This window comes from Typopeltis vanoorti, chromosome 5 (genome assembly GCF_054136105.1).
Source record: "Typopeltis vanoorti isolate ZY-2024b chromosome 5, IOZ_Tvanoo_1.0, whole genome shotgun sequence".
Taxonomy (NCBI): Eukaryota; Metazoa; Arthropoda; class Arachnida; order Uropygi; family Thelyphonidae; genus Typopeltis; species Typopeltis vanoorti.
The window spans coordinates 87392433-87420329 of NC_143553.1; the positions used below are offsets into that span (position 1 = coordinate 87392433).

The 27897-nt window shown below is 36.5% G+C and overlaps 1 protein-coding gene across 2 annotated transcripts in view; it reads left to right on the top strand.

The window, feature by feature from the left end:
* Positions 1-27897, top strand: part of LOC150106624 (B-cell receptor-associated protein 31-like) — a 172955-nt gene that overhangs the window by 111349 nt on the left and 33709 nt on the right. For both annotated transcript variants that reach the window (XM_090392587.1, XM_090392586.1), the window contains exon 3: positions 6359-6459. In XM_090392587.1, coding sequence (XP_090248713.1) covers positions 6359-6459 — 101 coding nt within the window. The remainder of the gene's footprint in view (positions 1-6358; positions 6460-27897) is intronic.

Sequence of the window (27897 nt, forward strand, 5' to 3'; positions counted from 1 at the left end):
ATTGCAGTTTGATAATATTTGTAGTGGAGGTGTGGCTCCAGGCTTGAGAAGGTGATACTGAGGTTGAAGTAATGCAGAAGTCATATTTTCATATACGAGTTGCCAAAAGGTGTCGCACCTTATTATTAAAATACTCTGGATTAAAGATAGTTGTTGGAAGTTTTTCCACTGGTTATACTATAAATTAAAAATAATACCAAGAAATTATATACTTGGTTTAATCCTTTATCCAAGTGTAAGCAAACAAACTTTGTGTCTGAAATATAAATCTGGACAGGCTGATGTGAAGCTAATGACTTCACATCACTTGCCTTAGTATCCCATAATGCAAAGCACATATCCTTACGGGTATGTATAATGCTATGCATTATGAGAAGGGTCGCTATCAAGACTGGTTTCTACCTTTATTGAGGTCTCTTCAGTGGGAGCCAGACCCACAGGTGATACTAAGGTTGAAGTAATGTGTTGATAAGAAATGATAGCAGTATCCTTGCGCTTTACCTAGGTGACCTTATTTTGTTAAGGACCTTTTTATTTTTTTTAAATAGATGAAGTACAAACTATATTGTTTGCTATCAGAAGATCTAGTACTCACTGTGTCCTCCCCTTTTCTGTACTTGGGATTCATGCCATTATCTCTCAGCAGCTGCATAAATTCAGTTTTCTTTTCCTCTCTCTCTCATGTATCCTCTTCTCCTATTTATTTACCTTGCACACTCTTTAAGCTGATTTTCTGATGTATGTATGACTATATACTTTATCCCACTGGCCTGTCTTGTATCAGAAATGCTCAGATATTCTGCTTCCAATGCGCTTGCGATTCTTCTGAACTTATGCTCTTGTTGATTGCAGTTCTCTTATCATCAGCGTTATATGTCAACCAATGCCTGGTATTCTGTACAATATCAGTATTCCGTTACATATCCACAACTATCTTCTCATCTTTCCCTGTAAAATTGCTACGATGGCTGTAGCAATTTTACAGGGCATACTTTTCACAAGCATACGATAAAGATCAATGGGAATTTTGGACCATTCTTCCTGTAGGCGTGTAATGAGGTCTTGGATTGTTGTGGGTAGATGTCCCTTGGCCTCGAGCAATGCTCCAGTTCATACCATGTGAGGGCCAATCAACTGTGGTGATGTTCATGTTCACAAACCATGCAGTTACGGCAGCAGGCTTATGACACAGTGAATTTTCTTGCTGAAAGGGACAATGGTTAGCAATGTAGTGGAGCATTTCTACATGCCCCACTACAAAGTAGGAAGCATTGCATTGTCTAGAATGTTCATATACCTCTTGGAGTTTAATTTTCATGGCATCACAAACAGATTCGAGGCCAAACCAAAACCATACTATCACACTGCCACCTCCAAATTTCAGTTAGGGTTATGCACTTTGGTAGGAGACTTCACCAGGCATCTGGCACACCCATTCATCTGTCTGTAGATGGTGTAGCGAGATCCATAACACAGCCTTTCAGACTGCTACGTCCTGCTTTACTTGCTCTTTGCACTACTGAAGACAACACTACATGTTATTCGGGTAATGTGGGGGGTGGGCTTGCAAATTGCAGTCCTACCATGGAAACTCATGTGGTGAGCTGCTGTTCTAAATATTTTTGTACAGATTCATTCCAGTTGATGCTCAGAACTTTATATTCGAAGTGTCGGCTGACAAATGACAGTTTTTACATATCTTTTGTAGCACCATACAACACGTTCAGTGAGTGTAGTGGGTTGTCCACTGCAGGTAGCACTTGCAGTTGACACCCATCTCAGTATGGTATCACTGATTGTTGACCATGACCCAATTTGCTGAACAGATAGGCCTGTAATATGGCATCCTATCACAACATCTCTTTCAAACTTTGTCAGTTACGTTTTCACAGCCATTTCACCTGGCATTGACACATGGGAGCATCATATTTCCTCCAATTTATACCAGCTACAAAAAGTATGTGGTTGGGGATGTTTCTGTCAGTCTTGTTACATGTATATTGTATAACAAATATGTTTTATGTGGCATAGGTGCATTAAGAAAAAACTGCAGCCAAGTCTTCCTTGTTCAGTTAGTTTAATATGAGGGATTTCATGCAATATAGTTTGTGTCAGTTTATTCATTGCTAAGGGCGAATGGCTTATGGTATAAAAGTGAGAGTGGAGTTAGGTTTTTTTTCAAGTTGTGAAACATGTCAGACATGTTTCACAACTACTGCAAGAAATGAGAGATGTGTCAAAAGTGGGATAATGAAGTGACAAATGTTAACAGTGAAAAGTGTGATAGTGAAAATGTTGAGAATGTAGTGGAAGGAATAAGTGATAGTGGAAATATGAGTGTGAAATCTTGAAGGCTGCAGAATTACTGATATTGCCAGAGAATTTGGAATCTCACATGGCATTGTATCCAGGCTCTGGGCAGTGTTTCTAACCAATGGAATGTGTTCCGGACATTTACTGAGGTCGCCCTTACTCTACCTTGGAGCATGAAATAGATTTTTGGTTATACAGCAAAATGTAACTGATTTGCCACAAGTCAGCTCCATTTAAGCACAGGTACACATATCTCAACAAACTGTGGCAAGATGTCTGTGATAAGTGTGCTATACACCTGAAGGCCTATAGTCTGCATCCCTTGATCCACTGCTCATTGTAGAACATGTTTTCAGTGGTGTTGTATCCATAAAAATTGGACAAGATACTAGTGGACTAATGTACTCTTTACGGATGGGTCTTTTTAGTCTATGACTAAAATTACTCATCTAGACGACACTTGAAAGTGATTACCATTGCAAAAATGTTCTTGAAAGGGATAGATATGGCAGTGCTGGGGTCATGGTGTGGGGAGGAATTATATTCAATGGATGCACTGAACTACAAGTGCTAGAAAAAATGGCTATGACTGGTGAACGATATTGCAATGAAGTTCAACATCATGTTCGATTGTTTCATGGTGCTTTAGGCAAAGAATTTATTTTTATGAATGACAATACAATGTCATTCATAAAAATATGTTGGTACCATGTTGTACCTCTTATCCACGGGTTTGCTATCCTCAGTCAACCCCAGTCCGAAAATATTAAATTGAAAATTCCAGAAATAAACAATTTATAATTACATCAACAAAGTGGATATTAAAGATCCAACATTATTTCAAAAGCCAAATGTTTGTAGAAACTTATTAAAGTTTTCTTGTAAGCTGTCAGGTCAATTATGGAACTTTCATAGTTTCTACAAACTTTAACTTTGAAATAATGTTGGATCTAATATCCACTTTGCTGATGTCATTTTACATACTTAGAATGAAGCCATATGGCTCTTTCTTTTAGTAATAGACAATTCATAAATTTTAAATTGCATGCCGTTCTGAGTAGTTCTCAGTTATCAGATTGACTGTCACAGTGTGCTTGTGTTCAAGTAACTCTTATTTTAGTTAATAATGGCCCCAAAGCACAAGAGTAGTCATGTTGGCAATATGAATATGCCAAAGAGAAGCTGTAAAGTGCTTCCTTTTAAGTGAAAAAGGTAAGTTCTCAACTTCAATAAATAAATAATAATAAAAATAACGTATGCTGAGGTTGCTAAGATTCCATTCACATTCAGATAACTTTTGTTACAGTAATTTATTATAATTGTTCTATTTTATTATTAGCTATTATTGTTAATCTCTTACTGTGCTTAATTTATAAATTAAACTTTATCACAAGTATATATATAGGAAAAAAACAGTATATATAGGGTTCGGTACTATCTGCAAGGTGTCTTGGAATGTATCCCTTGTTGATGTGGGAGAAGAATGCTGTACATGAGCAGTTGGAGATACTTTTGGAGACTGAGGATATTAATCTAATCGAGTGGGCCAGCATGCTCCCCAGATCTCAACCCATTTGAGATACAATAGGGAGATACATTGCTCATCAAAATCACCCCCCCCCCCCCCAGAAAACAAACAAGGCCTTATCCTTGCTGTGAAGGAGGAGTGGGCCAGTTTGACTCAAGAACTGAATCACTGGTGCTAAGCATGGTATGACTTTGTGAGAGTTGCATTGCTGTTCAGGATGGACATATTCCATATTGAAATGTCTCTCTGCATAGTTTTCTGTAAGCACTATACATTAATTCCTTAACTACATCCTTAAGAAATTTGTCACTTTTAATAAAAATATATTGCAATTTAATTTGCATAAATTTTTAACATATTTTTTGTGTAATATAAATTTATTAGTATGTTGGCAATAAATTTACATCCACATTTGGCTGTGGTCATGAAATTTTTTTTCATGTACAGTTCAAAAATTAGTGCGTTGTTAATTTTTGGACACCAGTGAACAACATCATGACACATCACTGAAGTCACAACATTTAAGTCCCCATAAACATGATTTTTATTTAAAAGGCAACTTGTTGGAATTGCTTGGCCAAAAAAAGTGTCTGGTTGGCCAACCAATAGATCGCTGGTTTGAACTCACCATGGGCATGGATGTTTGTCATCATCATCAAATTCCTGCCATGTACCCTCAAGGGGTGTACAGGACTAGAGTACTACATGAAAAAAAGGTAATTATGATATGATAGTATAGGTAATTATGATATTATTTCATGTAGTACTATCATATAGTACTACATGAAAAAAATTACATCATTACTAACTTAATGTCTACAATTTTCCTCCAAATCAGTCTGTTACTTGTCAAGACTCCAACATTATCAGATCTTATATTTCTCTCATCTAAGGCACTTTGTACCGTATCAATCCATTTATATCTTGGTCTTCCTCTGGGTTTTTTTCCTGCCAACCTGGCAGAGAACACTTGTTTTGCTAATCTTTCTTCGCCCATTCTGTTTAAGTGACCATACCACCTGAGGTTAGCTCTGCTAACGCATTCCTGGATGCTGACAATGTCAAGTTCTTTCCTAATATCCTCGTTTTTAATATGATATTGCCATTGATACCATCTGTTCATGCCTATAATCTTTCTCAGGACGCTCATATCTGCGGTCTCTAGTCTTTGGTCAAGTGTTTTACTTCTGACCCAGCTCTCAGATCCATAAGTTAAAACTGGTTTGAACACTGTCTTGTATACAGCCAATTTAATTTTCCAACTAATTTCTCTCTTATTCCATATGAATTTATTCAATTGACTTCCCACCATACCATCTTTGCTGATTCTGTTGTCTATTTCTATATTTAATTTACCATCTTCAGTAAAAATCGTGCCTAAGTAGCTGAAATGTTTTACTTGTTCCACAGGTTCTCCATTCACAGCACAGTTGACATTTTCCATGATTCTGCCTATTTTCATTGTGTTTGTCTTTTTATTGCTGACTTTCATACCACATCTATTACAACAGTTATTCAATTTAGTCAGAGAATCTTGCAGACTTGTAGCAGATTTATTTAGAAGTATAACATCATCTGCATAAAGCAAAGAGCTGACATTAACATCTCCAATTTTGATATCATGTTTAATACCACTTTCCTTCATAATGTGATCCATATAGATAATGAACAACAGAGGGGATAACATACATCCTTGTCTCACACCAGATTTAACATTAAACCATCTTCCTATACTTCCTTCAATTCTAACTGCTGACTTACAACTCATATAAAGACTAATGCCCTTGATATAATGCCCCATTGACGCCATATAATTGTAGCGTATTGAATAGCTTTTCTCTTGGCACCTTGTCATATGCCTTTTCCAAATCGACAAAGATGAAATGGATGTTTGTGATTGTCTTTAAGTAGGAGGTTAATTTCTGCCCAGTGTGAGATCACCACCACCTCACTTATTGAGACCTGATGTGACTTGAAAAAGTTCCACTTTTAGTCTCTAGAGCAGGGTTTCTGGACTAAAAATAAATAAGTTACAAAAATATGTAAAATTGATTTAAAAAAAGGGATAGGTATCTTTAGCCCACCCACAGTTTACAAATGTTCTATAGATTTACTAAATAACTTTTATTGGGTGGAAACCACAGTTTTCTTTTTTCTTTTTTTTTTTTTTTATCCTGCAATGAGTCAACTGTTCCAGCTGAGCTGTAACAGTTCAACTGCTATTTTACTATTTAAAAAAATTTTCAAGAACCAATAGAATTGGTTACTGATACCTGCAAAATATGCAGGTGTCAGTAATTGCTCAGTACTAATTTAATAACATCCTATGCAACCAGAGTTGAGACGATGCTTGCTCATTAAAATCTCTGCAATACTTTATGATACCACATAGTGCTGCAGTTGTTTGAATTCAATTTTTTTTTATATATTAGATGTTATATTAACATTTTCAGTTATCTATGATGTATGAATTTAACAAACAATTCACTTTTTAATAAAATTTTCTTGTTTTTACAGATGGCAGAAATTTTTTAAATCAAGATTCCTTAGAAGCTTAGGAAGTTATGCCAATTTATATTTCACAGTTTTCATTGCAATTTTGGTTCTTTTCTTTTTGGGTAAATATATAGATTTTGTTTTATTTCATTTAAAATTCCATTAACGAACTGCTCATTGTGGATTTAATCCCTGGTTACTAAATATGCCAGGATGTTATTTGGTAGCAGTCATTAAATTAAAGTGATGTTTTTCACCTCCCATGTCTAATCATATCTTAGATTACAGAAATGAAGAGCATTTCTTAATTCTGCTCATTCTTCAAACTGTCCTCCTTTAGCCAAGGTGCAGTTAACAACACTGCACAGTACACTAATTTGAAAACCCCAATCCACTCACTTATAGAATCTTTTGCTATGGAAAGGTTTGAAGAAACTGAAATACAGTTTAACTTCATTATAACGAGCACCGCAGGACCAACAAAATGTCTTTGTTATAATCATTATATTCCTGATATGTACCCTTAGGAGGTGTACAGGATAATTATGATTGTACTACATGAAAAAGTTACACCATTACTAACTTCGGATCAATAATTTTCCTCCACGTTAATCTTTTATCTATCAAGACTCCAATATTATCTGATGGAAAAAACAAAGGATCTTTCAGAGTTCAATAAAGAGCTTATTATTTATCTGGCTGGAGTCATGATCTTGAAAACAGCAATAACCCACATAGCTTGTCTAACAAGCTTAATCATGGTCGTAAGACTGTCAGGAACGAGATCACCTTCATCAGAGAAGGCTTGCGTGGACAAACAGAACTTCCTATGTGCAACAATTGACTAAAGCATTTAATATAGGCTGTTCCTGACACGTCTCACAAATTATGCGCAGGGAATTGAAGAGGATCAGTATTGACAGTCACATGCCTATATATGTAAAATAAAAGTTTCTAATTCAGTGGCCAGTGTGTGTATTTCATCCTCATGAAAGTAACATCATGCAGAACTTGAGCAGTAGGAGGGAGCCACTGATGGATGCTGACTGATCAGGAGGTATATATATCAGGAATTGCATTAACTTGATATCAATAAGGCTGTAGGACTTGTTTGTATATGACTGAGTATCTTGGAGAGAATGTTCCAGGGGGTTAACAGCTTTAACTTATATCTTTAACATGAGTCTTAGATTTTTCTCTAAGTTCCAAAGGAGTGGAAAGACAACAGAATTGTTCCACTTCATAAAGTGGTGACTTTGAATTACAGGCCAATCTGTAATTAAAGACCATCATGGGTTTGCTAAAGAAATATCATGTTTTAGCAATCTACTTACTATAACAAGGTGACAGGCACATTGGATGAAGGTGATGCATGCACTGTGGTATATTTAGAGGATGGGAGGGGGCTGAAAAGTTCTGCTAAACACTTATCTTAAAATATCTTGACCTCCATGTTTCGTGGGGTTAAAGAATTTAAGATATGTTCTTTCTTGTGTTTATATCAGTGCTTTAATATTTTTCTTTTAGGTGTTTATCAGAACTTTTGAGTCCCCCCCCTCGTAGATTTTGCTAAATCATTTCATACATTTCCACTTGTCAAACTCTGCTAATTGAACTGAAACAGATAGGGTTGGGTAGATTAGTGCAATGGATTGGAGATTAGCTCTCTAATAGCAATCAGCAAGTTGTGTACTGGGGGCATGATATCCCAGAAGTGGAAAGTCAGTAGTAGTGTCTCACGGATCTGTTTTGGGGCCATTGCTGTTTAATTTGTATATTAATGATCTTGGGAAAGGCTTGAATAGTGATATACAGTTCTTGTCGGATAATGCAAAATTGGAAAGAACTGTGAGCAGTAGAATGGATGTGGTAATCTTGCAAATGGACTTGAATAGACTTTCTGAATGGGCAAATGAATGTGGATATCAGCTCAATGCGTAAGGTTTTAAATTTTGGGAAGCACAGATGGGATGTAGAGTATATGATGGGATAAATGTCTTAGAGGAGATAAGGGATCTGGAATGTTGATGGATAAAGACCTGAAATTTCGGAGATGGTTTGCTTAAATTTTGAGGGCAGCACAGCACCTTATGATATAAGGCTTTGATCAGACCTCATGTGGAGTATTGTGCACAGATCTGGTTACCATGTTTTCAAAAGGATGAAGAGATGTTGGAAAGGGTTCAGAGTGACGATTGACTAAGGTGGTTTCTGGAATGTTGATTATGAATTGCAGAGTCTAACGTATGGAAGGACAAAGGAAGGAACATGATCGAGGCATTAGGTTGTAAGGGCTAATTACCAGATTAACATGGATCAGAGTTTTCACAGAAAGGGTTGGGATGAGAAAAACAAGAGACCATCTCTGGATGCTGTATGAAAAGAGCTTGAGCAAATTGGTGAGGGTAGGTTTTTTTTGCATTGAGTTGTGACTGGTTGCAATGTGTTTGCTGGAAGTGTGGCGCTGTAGAGGCATTGAATGCATTCAAGTCATGGTGTATGATGTGTGTGTGCGTGCATGTGGACATGGACTGGTTATTATTAACAATGTTTCAACATAAAAATGTGCACAAATTCACATGGAGAGAAGAGACAATTAATATGAAATGTCTCATTGGCTATATTATTGTTGATAGTGATATTTTCTCATTGGTGCAGGACACTAGAGTGCATGGAGACTTTGAAATGGGAAGTGATCTCCATTTAGTCTTGAGAAAGATAAAATTGAATTTCCTATTGAAAAGAAGATCATGTAAGAAAGTTTTAAAGCAAATAAAAGTTGAGCAGCTCTCAGATGTGAACTATAGACTAAAATACACAAACATTATTCAAGAAAAACTGAGTTTGAGAACAGGAACCAAACCTTGGAGATTCACTGGCAAATCCTGAAGAAAACATTGATTCATTCAGCCAGAGAGGTATGTGGTGAGGTTGTCTACTAGGTTACAAACATTAGTAATCCATGGTGGACACAGGAAGTTAAAGAGGTAGTGATGGAAAAAAAGAAAGCCTTTCGAAAGTTCCTGGCGAATAAGTCAGCTCTTAGAGAATACAGAGATAAATGTAAGAAAGCTAAACATTGTGTAAAGCTAGCTAAACAAAAATCATGGGAAGACTTTGGTAAGAACATAGAAAATAAAGGAAGGTGGCAAGATATTCTGGAGGTTTGAAAAAGCTCAGAAGTGGAGGAATGAGTGCTGTAAAAGGAATTAAAGATGACATGAAAACTGGAGAAAAAGATATCTTTGATGTAGGGAGTAATTACTATGAAAAATTGTTAAATGAAACAAGTAGTGATGACAGCAAAGAGGTAAAAACACTGACCAGGCATGCAATCAGAAATACATATCCATACATGATCAAGAAATTATCATGTATGGAGGTATAAAAGTCTTATAGTGGCTGCACTGCATAGCTCAGAAGGCCTGGACAGAGAGACAAATTCCAGATGATTTGAGTAGTGCTCTCAAATTAGAATTAGAGGTATTTCTCTATTGAGTGTGGTAAGATTTATGCAAGTATACTTGAGAAACAGTTGAGAAGGATTGTGGAAGGGAAGCTTGGTGAAGAACAAGCGATTCAGGCCAAATAGAGGCTGTCAGGATCAGATTTTCACTTTACGATAAATAGTTGAAAAATCATGGGAATATAACAAAGATTTGTATTTAAGCTTTGTATATCTGGAAAAGGCATATGACAAGGTGCTAAGAGAAAAGCTATTCCATAGGACATTATATCAAGCAATACTTAGTCTTTATTTTAGTTGCAGTAAGAATTGAAGTACGGAAAGATGGTTTAATGTTAAATCTCGTGTCAGACAAGGATGTACATTATCACCTCTGTTATTCATTATCTACATAGATCACATTATGAAGGAAAGTGGTATTAAACCTGATATCAAAATAGATGTTAATCTCAGCTCTTTACTTTATGCAGATGATGTTATACTCCTAAAGAAATCTTTAGGAGTATAACTGCAAAATTCCCTATTCTATTATTCTGTTCCCTCAGCCATTCAGCTGGTCGGGGGTAGCTATATGCTACCATACTAGCGAAATGATTGAGTCAAGATAGTTTCCTGTTGCCTTCCTTGCTGTACTATATCCTATGACTGTAGTCTGTGTTCACTGGGCCGGTTTGCCTGCTTGCGGGATGATAAAACCTAGATAAACTGGTGGAAAAAACCCTGCTGTCCACATCCAAGACTGGCTAACTTGGCTATGGTTGAGGAAGATCCTTAAGCTCCTCATGTCGTCGACTAGAATCAAACCTAGGACACTCCTTCCCCAGGCATATGGTTGCAAAGTTCATAGCCACTAGGCTAACTGACTCAAAATTTCCTGACTAAATTGAATAACTGTTGTAATCGATTTGGTATGAAGGTCAGCAATAACAACACAAAGACAATGAAAATAGGCAGAAGCATTGAAAATATCAACTGCACTGTGAATTGAGAATCTATAGAACGAGTAAAACATGTCAGCTTCTTAGGCACAGTTTTTAGTGAAGATGATAAATTAAAGAATGCTTAAGGTTCAAAGCTGTATAACTAAGAGTCTTTCACATATCCTTTAAAGGAATGCAGAGAACTGACCACGACTTCTGACCTAATGTCCAATCCCCACCTTCTCGTGGTGCACCCTGTTAGGTATATACCTGGATACTGAACAAACGTGGATGGGCTGGCAATTTGGGATTTAACCGACCAATATTATATTCTTATGGGCTTAAAGCAAAATATAAAATGATGGTAAAACATGACAATTTCATGCTGGCTGGGGCATCGCCTGGTTAAACAAGGTCCCCGTTGTTTTTGCCAGGGAACCAGGGCAAACAGCGAAAAGTCAGTTACTAGAACAAATCCTAAAACACACCCCAACTCAACATCACCAGAGTTCAAGATCGGTACTGTCAACATAAGAAGCCTGAATGGCAAAGAAATGGAGCTAGCTGAGGAATTAGATAAGTACCAGATCGACATAATAGGGATGAATGAAACAAAAAAGACAAACTGGTGAGATCTTTCTGAGCAATAAATACAAAATGTTATATTCAGGCAATGACAATCAAGGAAAAGGATTAGCCATAGTATTCAACACTAAATACGAGGCTAATCTTCTTGAATGGGAACAAATATCAGAATGGGGAACTGGACAATGAGACTTATTACTCGTATGGTCCCACAGAAGGTTCTTCTAAGATAGAAGTGAAGGAATTTTTTTGAGGCTCACAATCAAAAAGGAAACATTGGTCCTTGTTGGAGGATCTAAACAGTAGAGTAGGAAATGATTGTGAGACATACAAAACTATTTTGGGAAAATTTGGAGAAAAGAGCAAAGCTAATAATAATGGCAAATACCTGTTGGATTTCTGCTCAGGACATGGACTGGTTATTATCAACATGATGTTCCAACATAAAAATGCACAAATTCACATTCACATTTTTCTCTAAAGAGTTAGAAAAAAAAATAATGAAAAATTGGCAATAATTTTAAAAGTAACTAAAATGATAAATTTTGGATATTCCTGGAATTCATTGACAGCAAGTTATGTTAAATCTACATGACTACTTTTTCACTTTATTTCTGTGATGTTTTCTCTTTTTGCTATCACATCAACAATTAGTTGTCAATTTCTTTCTCTCTAATTCTCCTCTTCCTCACCCTCCTGAAGATCTCTGTAAACAGCCATGTTTGTTTTTTATTTTGTGAGCATGCCACTTTTATAAAAACACCATGTCATTTCATATTGGAAAACTGAACTTTCTTCAAATTGATTAATCATTTCATTGTAATGTTCGTTGCAGTGAAATGAATTGAACAATGTTCATCCTTGCTTAATAATTATTTTGCTAACTTGTGCTATATTACACAGCAATATCATGAGAAACTTCAAGTGTTATAATGGAAACATTTTTCTGTTAAGACTAAGAGAGATATTGATATGATAGGTACTCTATGGTTGGACTGGTATCAGAAGGGAGCCAGTGACATGATCTTTAGTTGCAACCGATGAAAGAAAATGACATGTCAAAAATTGCCAATTTTAAGGTACACTGCTTAAAAGCATGCTGATGGATGCACTAAAATAATCAATACAACCATGCAAGTTATTTACAGTAATCACTATAGGAAATCTGAAAAGTCAAGTGTCAGCTTTTCAAAGAATTCTCCAGAAATGACATTTGAATTTAAACCCACACAATCTATCATACATTGGAAGAGGTTGCAAAATGACAAATTTAGAATTATGCCTTTTTAAAAGAAAATGAAATATGTCATAAGCCAAGAAATTGTATAATATTTCCTTATTATTAGTCACTTCTGCACACAGCAGAGTAAATTTATAAAATCTGTCGTAATGTCCTAGAATGACTGTGTTTCATAGTTGAATTTAGAACGAATAACCTAAATTCGATTTCTTGAAAAACCAAGTATTTTGGCTGTCATTTTTTTCATGTAGTTGTGATATATAGATCTAATGCAAAGAATATGATTGCAACACTTAAGCACTTGAGAGTTATTTGTTAAATGGAGATAGGAGATATTTTTCAAATGGAAAAATGCCCCTAATTTTACCATTAGGGGCATTTCTAGAAGTTTTGCAAGATTGTACTGAATAAGAATGAGAACTTTTTTTTATTACTTAGAGTGAGTGATTCCTAAATGAAATTAGTATGTGTTGATTTAAGATAATGTGTTGCAAGCAGAGCTAACCTTTGTTCATAAAATTTGTTCACAAGAGATATAAAATTACACGTGTTAAAATAAAATACATTTATTTTGAAATATGAGATCAATCTTAGCAATGTATTTGTTACTGGCAATATTTTATAATTATTAATAGTCACCTTCAGGGAATCAGTGACTCATCGGGGGGAGGCCACATGCTACGTGCACTAGCTATCATACTTGTTCTTGAATGAATTCGAGAACAACTATGATAGCTAGTGCACGTAGCATGTACTTGCACTAGCACGTACACACAACATCCAATGGCAATTCATTCCGATCTGTACCACTCTGAATGAAAAATCTATATCTTAGACTTGGCATCATTCATTCATTCTCAGCTTCTAAGGATGTCCTCTTGTCCTTTCCTCACCCTCCACGAAATGAAAAATTCCATCATCTGAAATCCTGTATGACCCTTTCAGAATTTTGTAATCCTCAGTCATATCACCTCTCTTTCTCCTGTTTGCTAGTTTATGCAGCCTACAAATTCTCAATCTGTCTTCATAATCACTATTCCACAATCCTGATATCATTTTTTAATACTCTCCTTTCCACTCTCTCCACTTTATCAGAATCACAATGGGCACCAGAAGACCACACCTGTGCACAATAGTCCAGGTCAGGTCTTATCAAGGCCTTGTAAAGATGCAAAATAACATCCTTATCCTTACATGTCAAAGTTTGTTTCAGCATCACAATTATCTTGTGATTTGTATTTGCAAATCTTTGCTACATGGCCCATGCACTTCAACTTCTTATCTACTAACACTCCAAGATTCCTGTCCTGGTCAGTTTCTTCTAGCATAATCCCACCAATATAATACGACATTGGATATCTAATCAAGCCAAATGCATGACTTTACATTTGCTGACATTGAGCTAGCGTACATTTTTCCATGTCCACAATTCCAACCTATTTAAATCATTCTGCAAGTACTGCATATCAGCCCAATTACTGATTACCCTATCTTTCCATCATCACCAAATAACTATGTTGCCTGTCAAATCCTTCCCAATGTTATTAATGTACACATTGCATAACAGTGGACCAAGGACTGATCCTTGTGATACACTGGTTACCTTAAATCTTGCAGACTTGCATCACCCATATACCACTTTTTGATATGTTCATCAGCCATCCTCTTATCCATAGTAATACTTTATAATCCAATCCGATATTCTCCAATTTATGTAACAGTCTTTCATGTTGTATTCTGTCAAAAGCCTTAGCAAAATCCAAAAGTATCATGGTTTATTATTATATCCTCACATTATTATAGAATGTGAGCAAGTTGCTAAAACGTGACCTTCCATTAGTAAACCCATGCTGTTCATTGCAAAGTAGAGATTATCTGTCAACAAATTTCTGAATGTAAGCCCTAACCAACTTTTCTGAAATCTTCACCACCACTCCTGAGATAATGATTGGTTGATAGTTGGATGCATTGGTCTTTGCACCCTCCTTGTGCAATGGGATTAGCACATATTCTTTCCATTCTTGCAGAATCTTTCCTCTTCTGAGTCTCAGATTATATAGCTAGGTCAAAGGACTACCCCAGTATAGCTGAATGCTCTTTCAGCGTCCATGCTGCTATCCCATCAGTCCCTATTGCTGATTCCTTTTTCAGGTTGCACAATAGCTTTAATATCTCCTCATACACCTGAGTGTCTTCATCCAGTGAAGAGATAGCAATGAGCTCAATGCACCAGATTCATAGCTTTTAGCAAAATGGGCACTCATTAGTTAAACAACCTCTTCTGCATTCAGTAGTTATTCTTTCATATTCATTCCTCCTTTTACTTGCAGCATATCAATAGAATTCTTGTGGGTTGTTTTAGCCCGTAGAGCCAGTTTCTTGTCATACTCAGACTTAGCTTTCCACACAACAGCTGTGACTCTTCTGGCCTGCTGCTTATAATTTTCATAATGGATATGATCATTATGCATATGATATTCCTTCCACGTCATCTTTTTCTTATGAATATCTTGCTTGATAAGATTACATATCCATTTGACTCCTCCCCTATTTATTTTCGAACTCTCGAGACATATTCTGATACTGCATCATTTAAGCATTTAAATGCTTCCCATTCACTGTCGATATTCATCCTATCCAGCAATTGATACCATTGCACCGAACCCAGATACTCCTCAGTTGGTCATAATTTCCTGCTTTGTAAATGCATAATTTCAGCATGTAACCCTTTTTTTTTTTTCTAAATGGAACATTCATAAACTTGCCCACTTCCCAAATGAGTACTGTATGGTCAGTCATCAACCAGAGGCAGAATAGTTATGTCTTTAATTGAAACACCCTCTGACACTAATGAAATCTAACACTCTTTGACCTTGAGTTCCTTCTATCATGTGTTGATTGAGGAAGTTGTCTCGCAGCTCAATAAATTGTTTCATTCTTCTCATGAGATTTTACTGCTACCCAATCAATGTTCGGATAATTGAAGTCCACCGTTATGATTACTCTTTTCGCACCACCCGTCGTCTTTATTTGGCCATGCATTTATTTATCACTAACTACTGATCCACAAAGACTTTAACAATACCCCACTATATATTTGAATGTGTTAGATTACACCTCACTCCAAATGGCTTCAAACTCACTGCCATGTGAAAAACCGTTACTAGTATTACAATCACAGGTCTCAACGCTAACTGGATTCAAGTCATCCAATATCATTAGCAGCATTCCCCCCCCCCCCCCCATCCTGTCTATCCGTCATAAAAATAGTGTGCTGTTTACACTCAATTCCAGTTAGCATGTCTGATTCTGATAGGCCTGGTCTCACTAATGCCTACAATAAGAAGTTTACTATCTTTATTCTTTCAATCAGTATAATGAACAGATATATTGCAGAAATTTTTCGTGTTATTGTCAAATGCTTGCAAGAAAATAATTATGTGAAATAAATATGAAAAATATGATAGATTCAAATAAGATTTATTGAAATATGATTTTTTTTTCTTTCCTTGAGAAATTCCAGTATGCCTTGTCATCATACTTACAGTTAGGTATGTTATTGTTAATCACAAAAACTTTATTATTATATGTGCATCTCCAATGAGTTCAAAGAATCATTGAAGGAGACCCAAACTATCCACACAATATCTGTCATACCTTTGCTCGAACTCATTGACAAATGAAGCACGCCCAACTGTCAGGCAACGCATCCCAGTAATTCGCCACTCTCCAGCTAAAAAATCTAGTCCTCGCCCTCTTATTAAACACATTCTTACATAATTTCCAGAGACAACTCTTGTTCTTCCACTAGCCAACTACTAAAATATTTTTCCTGCATGAATCTTATAAAACTCCTTTAGTAAAGCTGTATAACTGAGAGGAGACCTCCACAAAGTTTAAAAGAATGTGGAGAACCGACCAGGGCTTCTGACCTAATGTCTAATCCTCACCTTCTCATGATGCACACTGTTCGGTATCTACTTGGATACCGAACGAACGAGGATGGGCTGGCAATTTGGAATTTAGCCGACCAATATTATATTCTTATGGGCTTAAAGCAAAATATAAAATGATAGTAAAACATGACAATTTCATGCTGGCTGGGGCGTCACCTGGTTAAACAAGGTTCCCGTTGTTTTCACCAGGGAACCAGGGCAAACAACGTAAAATCAGCTACTGGAACAAATCTGAAAACACACCCCAACTCAACATCACCAGAGTTAAAGATCAGTACTATTAACATAAGAAGCCTGAATGGCAAAGAAATGGAGCTAGCTGAGGAATTAGATAATTACCAGATCGACATAATAGGGGTGACTGAAACAAAAAAGACAAAAACTGGTGAGATCTTTCTGAGCAATAAATACAAAATGTTATATTCAGGCAATGACAATCAAGGAAAAGAAGAAGTAGCCATAGTATTCAACACAAAATACGAGGCTAATCTTCTTTAATGGCAGTCAGTCTCAAGTAGAGTAATGTGGGCAAATAAGAGAATGGGAACTAGAAAATGAGACTTATTTGTGCCTATGGTCCCACAGAAGGTTCTACTAAGATAGAAGTGGAGGAATTTTTTGAGGCTTTAGAAAAAGCAACTGACACAATGAAAAAGGAAAAGTTGGTCCTTGTTGGGGATCTAAATAGCAGAGTAGGAAATGATTGTGAGACATACAAAAATATTTTGGGAAAATTTGGAGAAAAGAGCAAAGTTAATAATAATGGCAAATATCTGTTGGATTTCAGCTTAGGACATGGACTAGTTATTATTAACACCATGTTTCAACATAAAAATGTGCACAAATTCACATGGAGAGAAGAGGCAAGGAATAAGAAAAGTCTCATTGACTATGTTATTGTTGATAGTGATGTTTTCTCCCTGGTGCAGGTCACCAGAGTTTACAGAGGATTTGAAATTAGAAGTGATCACTATTTAGTCTTGAGCAGGATAAAATTGAATTTCATATTGAAAAGAATAACATGTAAGAAAGTTTTAAAGCGAATAAAAGTTGAGCAGCTCTGAGATGTGAACTATAGACTAAAATACACAAAGATTGAAGAAAAAATGAAAGAGTTTGAGAACAGGAATCAAACTTTGGAGATTCAGTGGTAAGCCTTGATTGATTCAGCTAGAGAGGCATGTGGTGAAGTTGTCTGCAAGGATAGAAAAATTAGAACTCCATGGTGGACACAGGAAGTTAGAGGCAGTGAAGGAAAAGAAGAAAGCATATCAAAAGTTCCTGGTAAATAAGTCAGCTTGTGCTCTTAGAGAATACAGAGACAAATGCAAGAGTGCTAAACACTGTGTAAAACTAGCTAAACAAAAGTCATGGGAGGACTTTGGCAAGAATATAGAAAATAAATATCAAGAAGGAGGCGAAATATTCTGGAGGTTGTTGAAGAAGCTTAGGAATGGAGGAAAGAGTGCTGTAAAAGGAGTTAGAGATGATAAAGGTGACATGAAAATGGGAGAAAAAGATATCCTTGAAGTATGCAGTAATTACTTTGAAAAGATGCTAAATGAAACAAGCAGTGATGACAGCACAGTGGTAAAAAAACATGCAGTCAGGAATACATATTTGAAGTAGAAAAAGCCATCAAAGGCTTTTTCTAATTCAAGGTAGCAGGAGTAGATGATATTCGACCAGAAATGCTGAAGTATGGTGGTATAAGAGTCTTACAGTGGCTGCACTGAATAGTTCAGAAAGCCTGGACAGAGGGACGAATTCCCGATGATTGGAGTAGAGCTCTCATAGTAACCATATATAAAAAGGGAAATAAAACTGAATATGAGAATTACAGAGGCATTTCCCTACTGAGCATTCCTGGCAAGATCTATGCAAGTATACTTGAGAAACAATTGAGAAGAATTGTGGAAGAAAATCTGGGTGAAGAACAAGCTGGATTCAGGCCAAATAGAGGCTGTCAGGAACAGATCTTCGCTTTACGACAAATAGTGAGAAAGCATGGGAATATAACAAAGATCTGTATTTAAGTTTTGTCGATTTGGAAAAGGTATTTAACAAGGTGCCAAGAGAAAAGCTATTCAATACGCTACAATTATATGGCGTCAATGGGGCATTATATCAACGGCATTAGTCTTTATTTGAGTTGTAAGTAAGCAGTTAGAATTGAAGGAAGTATAGGAAGATGGTTTAATGTTAAATCTGGTGTGAGACAAGGATGTACATTATCCCCTCTGTTGTTCATTATCTATATGGATCACATTATGAAGGAAAGTGGTATTAAACATGATATCAAAATGGGAGATGTTAATGTCAGCTCTTTGCTTTATGCAGATGATGTTATACTTCTAAATATATCCGCTACAAGTCTGCAAGATTCTCTGACTAAATTGAATAACTGTTGTAATAGATATGGTATGAAGGTCAGCAATAAAAAGACAAACACAATGAAAATAGGCAGAATCATGGAAAATGTCAACTGTGTTGTGAATGGAGAACCAGTGGAACAAGTAAAACATTTCAGCTACTTAGGCACGATTTTTACTGAGGATGGTAAATTAAATATAAAAATAGACAACAGAATCAGCAAAGCTGGTATGGTGGGAAGTCAATTGAATAAATTCATATGGAGTGAGAGAGAAATTAGTCGGAACACTAAATTAGCTGTATACAAGACAGTGTTCAAACCAGTTTTAACTTATTGATCTGAGAGTTGGGTCAGAAGTAAAACACTTGACCAGAGACCACAGATATGAGAGTCCTGAGAAAGATTATAGGCGTGAACAGATGGCATCAATGGCAATATCATATTAAAAATGAGGATATTAGGAAAGAACTTGACATTGTCAGCGTGAGCATTGTCCAGGAATGCGTTAGCAGAGCTAATCTCAGGTGGTATGGTCACTTAAACAGAATGGGCGAAGAAAGATTAGCAAAACAAGTGTTCTCTGCCAGGTTGGCAGGAAAACGACCCAGAGGAAGACCAAGATATAGGTGGATTGATACGGTACAAAGTGCCTTAGACGATAGAAATATAAGATCTGATAATGTTGGAGTCTTGACAAGTAACAGACTGATTTGGAGGAAAATTGTAGATAGGAAGTTAGTAATGATGTAATTTTTTTCATGTAGTACTATCATATCCTGTACACCCCCTTGAGGGTACACGGCTGGAATTTGATGATGTTTCTATCATATCCCCTCTTCTCTGCCTGTCAACCAACTTCTGCAACCCACAAATTCTCAATCAGTCAACATAGGGAGCATTCCTCAGACCATTGCGAACTTGGTCATTTGCCTCTGAATCTTCTCTACAACTTTCTCATCTGGAAGGAATACAGGTGACCAGACCTGAGCAGAGTAATTGACATGTAGATGTATCAATGCCCTATAAGGAGGATTAATAACTTCATCCCTGCATGTTTTTCAGTAACCAAGTAATCTTATGATCTATCTTAGACATCTTAACAATATGCCCTCTGAACTTCAGCTTTCTGTCTACCAACACCCACCAAGTACCCAGCCTTATCAATTTCCTGGAGTGAAGTTTCATCAATGTGGTACACAGTTTGTAATCTTTTAATCCTTAAATGCATAACTTTTCCACATTAAACTGATATCCATTATCTTTATCCCATACAGTCAGCTTATTCAAACCATCCTGGAAGCTCTTGTCTGGTTGCTTAATTATTATACTACTAAACTTTACATCAGGAAAGAACTGAACATCTCCTTCAAACTATTTCCTATATTATTTATGTATAAATTGAACAATAATAGGCCAAGTATAGTCTTGCGGCATACCACTAGTCACGTGATTCATCTTAGACTCTGCTCCTCTGTACAATACTTTTTGGTATCTGTCCATCAACCACTCTCATATCCACATCACCAGTTTAATATCCATTCCCATTACTTCCAATTTGCTTAACAGTATTCAATGGAATATCTTATCATATGCCTTAGCACAATCCAGCAGTATCACTTTGTAGCAGTGCTCCTTGTTCAGCTCAGCTGTTACTATTGTAAAAAGTTAATAAATTATTATGCAAGACTAACCTTTAACAAAACCATGTTGCCACCCATAGAGTATCATATTCTTGTATGATAAGAATATGTCACTATATGACTTTAACCAGCTTTTCCAATACTTTTACCACCATCACTCTCCCGAGATGGTGATTGCCTGTAATTTTCTGCTGCAGTCTTAGATCCTCCTTTATGCAAAGGAACTATTTTACCCATATTCCACTCCCTGTAGACCTTACCAGAGCTCAGACTTAAATTAAAAATCCCAGTAAGAGGCATTGACAATTCCCTTGCACATTCACATAATACATGAGATAACCCATCCAAACCCACAGCAATATTTGGATTTAAATTCTGCAATTTAACCTCAATTGTCATATCAGTTGTTGCTACATAAGATACAGAAATAACCTCACTTGGGTGATAAATTTTTGAAAAGTGATCACTCAGTAACTACTATTACATCTGTCTCGGTCACCTCACTACCATTAGCACCCACTAAAGTTATTATGCTACCCTATGCTAACTTTACATCATCAGCTAACAATTGAATATCTCCCTTCCTTTAGATAAGGTTATCTCATAATCTGATTTAACCTGCCTTATGCTGGTAACATTTCTAGCCTGAGCTTTGTACTGCATGAGCTTGCTGATCATCTTTCTCCTTATAAATCCTTCATAAGATTTCCCTTTTTTCTTTCTTTTTTTGGAGATCCTGCCTAATACCACTACTCATCCATCTAACGTGTACCTTATATTGCTTTTCAGATACCCATTGACTATCTCCCGCACACTGCAAACATCATTCCACTGCAAATTCTTAATCTATGGGTGGACGGCTGCAAGCTGCCTCCGAAGCTTGTTATAATCACCTGCCCTGTAATTCTGCATATACCGCTTCTTAAGAGAAAATATGCAAATATTGCAAAATCAAGTCTATTTATTTGTATTGATTTCCCCCTTTTCTACTCTGTCCCTTTTGGGGGTGGGGGTTGAGTCCTCCTGATGGGGGATTAGCGTATATATATATTTTATGACTGTAAATCCATGTGTGTTCACGGGGTTGGTTTGCCTGTTCTGAGGGATGAAAAACCCAAGTTTCCGGGTGAAAAACCTTCCACCTCCATATAAGACCGGCTAACTCACCTTCACTCAAAAGAGACCAGATAAAGGTTTCCTCATGTTATAGACAGGAATTGAACCCAGGTCTTTCTGACCAAAAGGCTTTGTCTATACTAACTGAGCTACAGTGGCTCTATAAGTGAATACCACATGGATCACTCTCACCAATCGAAGGTAACATGAACACTTTATTTATGAACAGATCTTCTGAAGCTATGACCAAATCGAACACCTTCACTCCATCGGTCACTTGTTGTTTCAAGTAATTATCTCTTAAGTGTGTAAATTCCATTTCCCTCTCACCGCATGATATTTCCAATCAATATCTTCATAGTTAAAATTCCTTCATAATTATTTGGTCTGCACTCATTTTTACTAATTTGCTGGTACATGTCTTCCACATCACTTCTTGTACTCCCAGGCTTATAGCCAACAACCAACTGTATATTTTGTTCCTTTAGCTATTATTTGAAACCAGATTGCATCAAAAAAAAACAAAAAAAAAACACCTATTATTCACACCTATCTTCTTCATTTCAGTTGTTATTAATTTTTGTTTGTCTTTTTATTTTATCTCGATTTCGCTTCCATACAATAGGGCTAATATATTGTATACTTTCATTCTGGTTTGTTTTTGAACTAGGTTAGGTTTAAATATACAGTTAATTACACCTGTTATTTTTAAATATTTTGCAATTTTTAGGTTTGTATCTTTTTCATTTTCATATGTAATCGTACATCGTAGGTAGTCAAATGAGTTTACCTGTTGTAAAATCTTGTTAACGTTAACTATTACTATTTTAGTTCTTCTGGAATTTGTCCCTTAAAGGCCAGAGTTTTTGATTTTTCTGTTGATATTATCATTCTATAAATTATGGCTATCTCATTTAAATATATCTTCAGAATTTAATTAGTATTTGGTCATCAGCATAAAGGAGTGTTTAAGTTCACAGTAGGAGAAAGTTGAATACTTGGGTGGAAATTTTTATTCCATTTTATTACTTCATTTAGATAAATATTATGTAAAAGAACTATTTTACCTATCTTCCACTCCCTGTGGACCTTACCACAGGGAGTGGAAAGGGATATCCCTGTCAGACTCCTTGGTTTATCTCTCTCACACATACATGATAGCTCATAATTTAATCTTATTTGTATTTGATTATTTTCATATATATACTTATGATAACTTTTAGAATATTACAGGTAACCCTCGTATAACGCGGTACTTATACAACACGGTTTCGATATAACACGGTCTAAAATTGTAGTAACCCTTGTTGAACGCGGTACTTATACAACACGGTTCCAATAAAAACACTGTCTACAAATTGTAGTAACCTTTTATCTTTTCATATGTTTTTCACTGCGCGACGTAAAAATCCAATTTTATCTTCGTTAAATTGGTGTCTGCCTGTATCCCGCATGTAATTATAAGTAGCGAATTTATATTAGGGGAAATACCCTTTAGCATGCATGTACCTCAGTTGTTTACCGTATAAAACGTTATACGGTAAACTTGAAAATTGTCCTCATTTCTGCCAGGGAAGTGCATTAAAAATCATAAGTGTGTTCATCTCAAGCTGAGCACTTTATTTTCTGGTGAGTTACATACAATATTAATGCTTGCTTTTTTGTGTAAAAAAAAATTATTTTTTATAGTAAATAAATAAATTCCGTGTGATAATACTGCGTTTCCACTTTTTATGGGAGTTCACGGTACTATCTAGTCCCCCCCCCAAATTTTATTCAGGCTCTGGAACCGGCATAGGCTGATGAATCAGACCTGTGGCTGGGTCAGTATTCCTCACTGTAATCCGTGTGTCCTCAGACCGGTTTGCCTGCTTGTGGGATGAAAAACACCAGATAAACTGGCAGAAAAAACCCTGCTGTCCATGCCCAAGACCGGCTAACTTGGCTATGGCTGAGGAAGATCCTTAAGCTCCTCACGTCATTGACAGGAATCGAACCTAGGACACTCCTTCCCCAGGCATATGGTTGCAAAGTGCAAAGCCACTAGGCTAACCATGCAGACATTTTTATAGTGATGGCCACTTAATTTCTCTCGAAGAAAAATATTCAAAATCTTGGATCGGTTGAAAAATGGAGAAAAACCAGGACTTTTTGCAGGGACTTTGAATTTAAATGAATCAACAATTCGAACAATCAAACAAAATGAACATAAAATCCGAGAAAGTGTTTATTGCTGGGTCAACGATAAGTGCAAAGCACGTTGAATATCGTGTATTCAATGCGCATTAGAATATCGTGTATGCGATATTCTAATGGAAAAATGGAGAAATCTCTAATGATTTCGATAGCAGATTGCACCTCAAAAGAAAATTACTGTGGATGGAAATCTTATTAAACAAAAAAAAAAACTTCAAAGTTTATAAACATTTATAGTGCAGACCAGGTGTTCAATGTGGATGAATCCGGATTATATTGAAAAAAAGTGCAAAAATGCACATATATTTCGAAAAATGAAAGATCAGCTCCTGGATTACTTTTTTTTTTTTTTTAAATGCGATCGTAATAATCTCAATGTTTCTGTTTTTCGTTGAGTCAATGGACGACGGGATCAAGTTCTCTTTTGTAAATATTGCACTGCCATATTTATCGTTGAGATGGAGAATTTGTTGAAAAATGGGCTGAAAACCTTTTTCTGAACCTGATACATAATCCAAAATTCCCTGCATCTTTCAACAGTGATAGATGGAAGCAAGGCTATAAACCCTGACCTCATATTTGTTAGCTCAAAAATATCCAACATCTGTGTTAAAAAGGTTTTAAATCTGATTCCGCATACTGAACATAGACCTATAATGCCTCAATTCAACCCAGCAATTATGCCTAACACTATCCTTTACAGACGACGATTTAATTTCCAAAAAGCTAATTGGAAGGATTTCATGGGAGATCTTGACCGCTCCATAGAAGAAATCCCTCCAAACCCTCAAGAGTATCCAGAATTCATAAAAATACTGAGGAAAATCTCTAACAAACACATACCCCCGCAGATTCCACACAGACTACATTCCAGGCCTTTCCAGTGATATACAAGCCCAGTATGCTGATTACTTACAACTTTACTACAACACCAACCCGTCCTCAGAAGAGACTATCCAAGCAGGAAAAAAATTATGCTCCAAGATGGCAGAGGAAAGGCGTTCCTCATGGAAAAAAGAAATAGAAATCCTTGATATGACCCATAGTAGTAGAAAGGCATGGAACTTTATCAACAGAATTAGGAAGGATTTCACTAAGCCATATTTCGTGGATGATCTTGACCGCTCCATAGAAGAAATCCCTCAAGAGTATCCAGAATTCATAAAAATACTAAGGAAAATCTCTACCAAACACATCCCCCCCCCCCCCCCGAGGATGCCGCACAAACTACATTCCAGGCCTTTCCAGTGACATACAAGCCCAGTATGCTGATTACTTACAACTTTATAACACCAACCCCTTCTCAGAAGAGACTATCCAAGCAGGAGAAAAATTATGCTCCAAGATGGCAGAGGAAAGGCATTCCTCATGAAAAAAAGAAATAGAAGTCCTTGATATGACCCATAGTAGCAGAAAGGCATGGAACTTTATCAACAGAATTAGGAAGGATTTCACTAAGCCATATGAGCATCCGCAGGTAACAGCTAATCAAATTGCTCACCAGCTGCTGCTGAACGGAAAATTCACTAAAAAACACACAAAAAATGAGATACTTAGAATCCCAAGTGAGGAACAAAATATGATTAACTCAGATTTCACCATCACTGAACTCAATGCTGCCATAAACCTATTAAAACCTAGAAAATCTGCAGGCCTTGATGATGTCTGTAATGAACAGATTAAACATTTTGGAACCAGGATTAAAGAGTGGTTATTAAACCTATACAACACTTGCCTCAGAACCCTAAGGATGCCAACTATCTGGAGGCATGCCAAAGTGGTTGCCTTTCTGAAACCAGTGAAAACCCCAACCGAAGAAAAATTACAGACCTATATCACTACTGAGCAACCTCTTTAAACCCTGAACGATTAATTCTGAATAGGCTACAACCCCTAATCGAACCCTATCTTATTGCTGAGCAGGCTGGCTTTAGACCACTCAAATCCTGCACATCACAAATGCCCAACCTCACTCAATATATAGAAAATGGTTATGTGCAAAAACTAGCCACAGGAGTAATCTTTGTAGACCTAACTGCAGCATATGATACCATAAACCATCTCGCACTCGGAAATAAAATATACAGAATAACTAGAGACTATCGCCTTGTCCTCCTGATCCAGTCATTCTTGGAAAACAGACTCTTTTACGTGGACCTTGGGGGTAGGAAGAGTCGCTAGCACCACCAAAAAAATGGCCTCCCCCAGGGAAGTGTATTATCACCATTACTTTTCAACATCTACATCAATGATCTCCCCATCTTTCCAGGAACTAGAAATTTTATCTATGCTGATGACCTTGCTATAGCTACTCAGTCAAAAAATTTCAAGTCCATTGAAACTACTCTATCACTTGCCTTAAATAGTCTAACCACATACTATACCAGCAATCAACTAAAACCAAACCCCTTGAAAACCCACCTTGACAATAAGGAAGCCAACAGGAAGCTACAGATTTCTTGGAAAGGTTCTAATATAGAACATTCCTGGAAACCAATCTACCTCGGTGTGACTCTCGATCGCACTCTCTCATATAAAACCCACATAGAAAAAACAAAGGCAAAAGCGAATGCAAGAAACAACATACTAAGAAAGCTTACTTCCTCCAAATGGGGTGCAGACCCTAGCATATTGAGATCTTCTGCCTTGGCACTTTGCTATTCTTCTGCTGAATATGTCTGCCCAGTATGGTCCAGATCCTGCCTTGCTGAAAAACTTAATCCAGCATTGAATGAAAGCTGCCGCTTAATTACAGGATGCCTGAAACCAACACCACTAAAAGACCTGTATACTTTGGCTGGTATTGCACCCCCTTCAATTCGAAGATCTGCATTCTCAGCTAATGAAAGAAGCAGACAAATGATGTACGCCACCCACTGTTCGGCCAGACCACCGTGCCCCAAAGACTAAGATCCCGACATAGCTTCCTGACAACTATTGAACCACCTAAAAACCTCCCAGAGACAAGACTTCAATAATAACTTGCATTATATCCTGAAAATAATACTGGTATTCCAACAGCCGAACATCTTCCACGTGGTGCCCACTTGGACTTGAATACTTGGAATAAAGCCTAAACAGACTCTGGACAACAGGACACTGCAAACAAAACCTTATCAAATGGGGCTACCTCACTGGCCCAGACAATTATGAGTGTTGGACAGTCCAGTCCATGGAACACTTTCTTTCTTGTCCCTTTCTTCCATCGCCTTGTGCAAAAGAGGACCTTATATCCTGCACAGAAAGAGCAGTTGATTGTGCCAGATACTGAAGGAACATCTGACCATGTTTATTGTATATAAGTTATGTATAGTTTCCTTTTTTTCATATTTAATTATTATTCCCTGTATAATTCACCTACCAAATCTAAGTTGATCTCATTGTAATGTATCTTAATTTGTTGTAAATCATGTTGTACCACTTACTATGGATATGAAATAAATAAAGCTCTTGGATTCAAAGTTTCCAAAGATAGAATTACTCTATTAATATTAATAAATTACTCTATTAATTAATGTTTTGTAGTAATGCATCAGTGATTACATGACAAAACCAGTGTTTATTAACCAATCCTCAAATCCTCGTGCTATGAAAGATTAAAATATGCACTTTTTTATTTTGCCTAAAACATTTATGCATTATATGCAATGAATTTCAAGTACAATTTGTAATTTTTATACTTTTACACCACGTATCTGTTTCATAGTTTGTTTTCTTAGCTTACATGAATTACCTGAATTATATAAACAACAATATTGTTATATCGTGTTTGTTTATATCTAACTAAATAAATCCTATCAACTGCGCCATTTGTTATAACTTCTTATTTATTTTTATCTTTAATTCTTATTTAATTTAATCTTTCATTCCCGTATATCTTTCCCTTTTAACTTTATTCTATACTTATTTCGTTTCTTTGACCTAAATCTCTCCCCTTTTTAAACAAGCAGTTCTTTGTCCTCTCTGTAGTTTAACCACATGTTGGTTACTTAATGTTTAGGGCTTTGTCCTTGTATGGGACGTGACCATTAACACATCGTCTGAGACAGTCCACCCGATAAGCATTG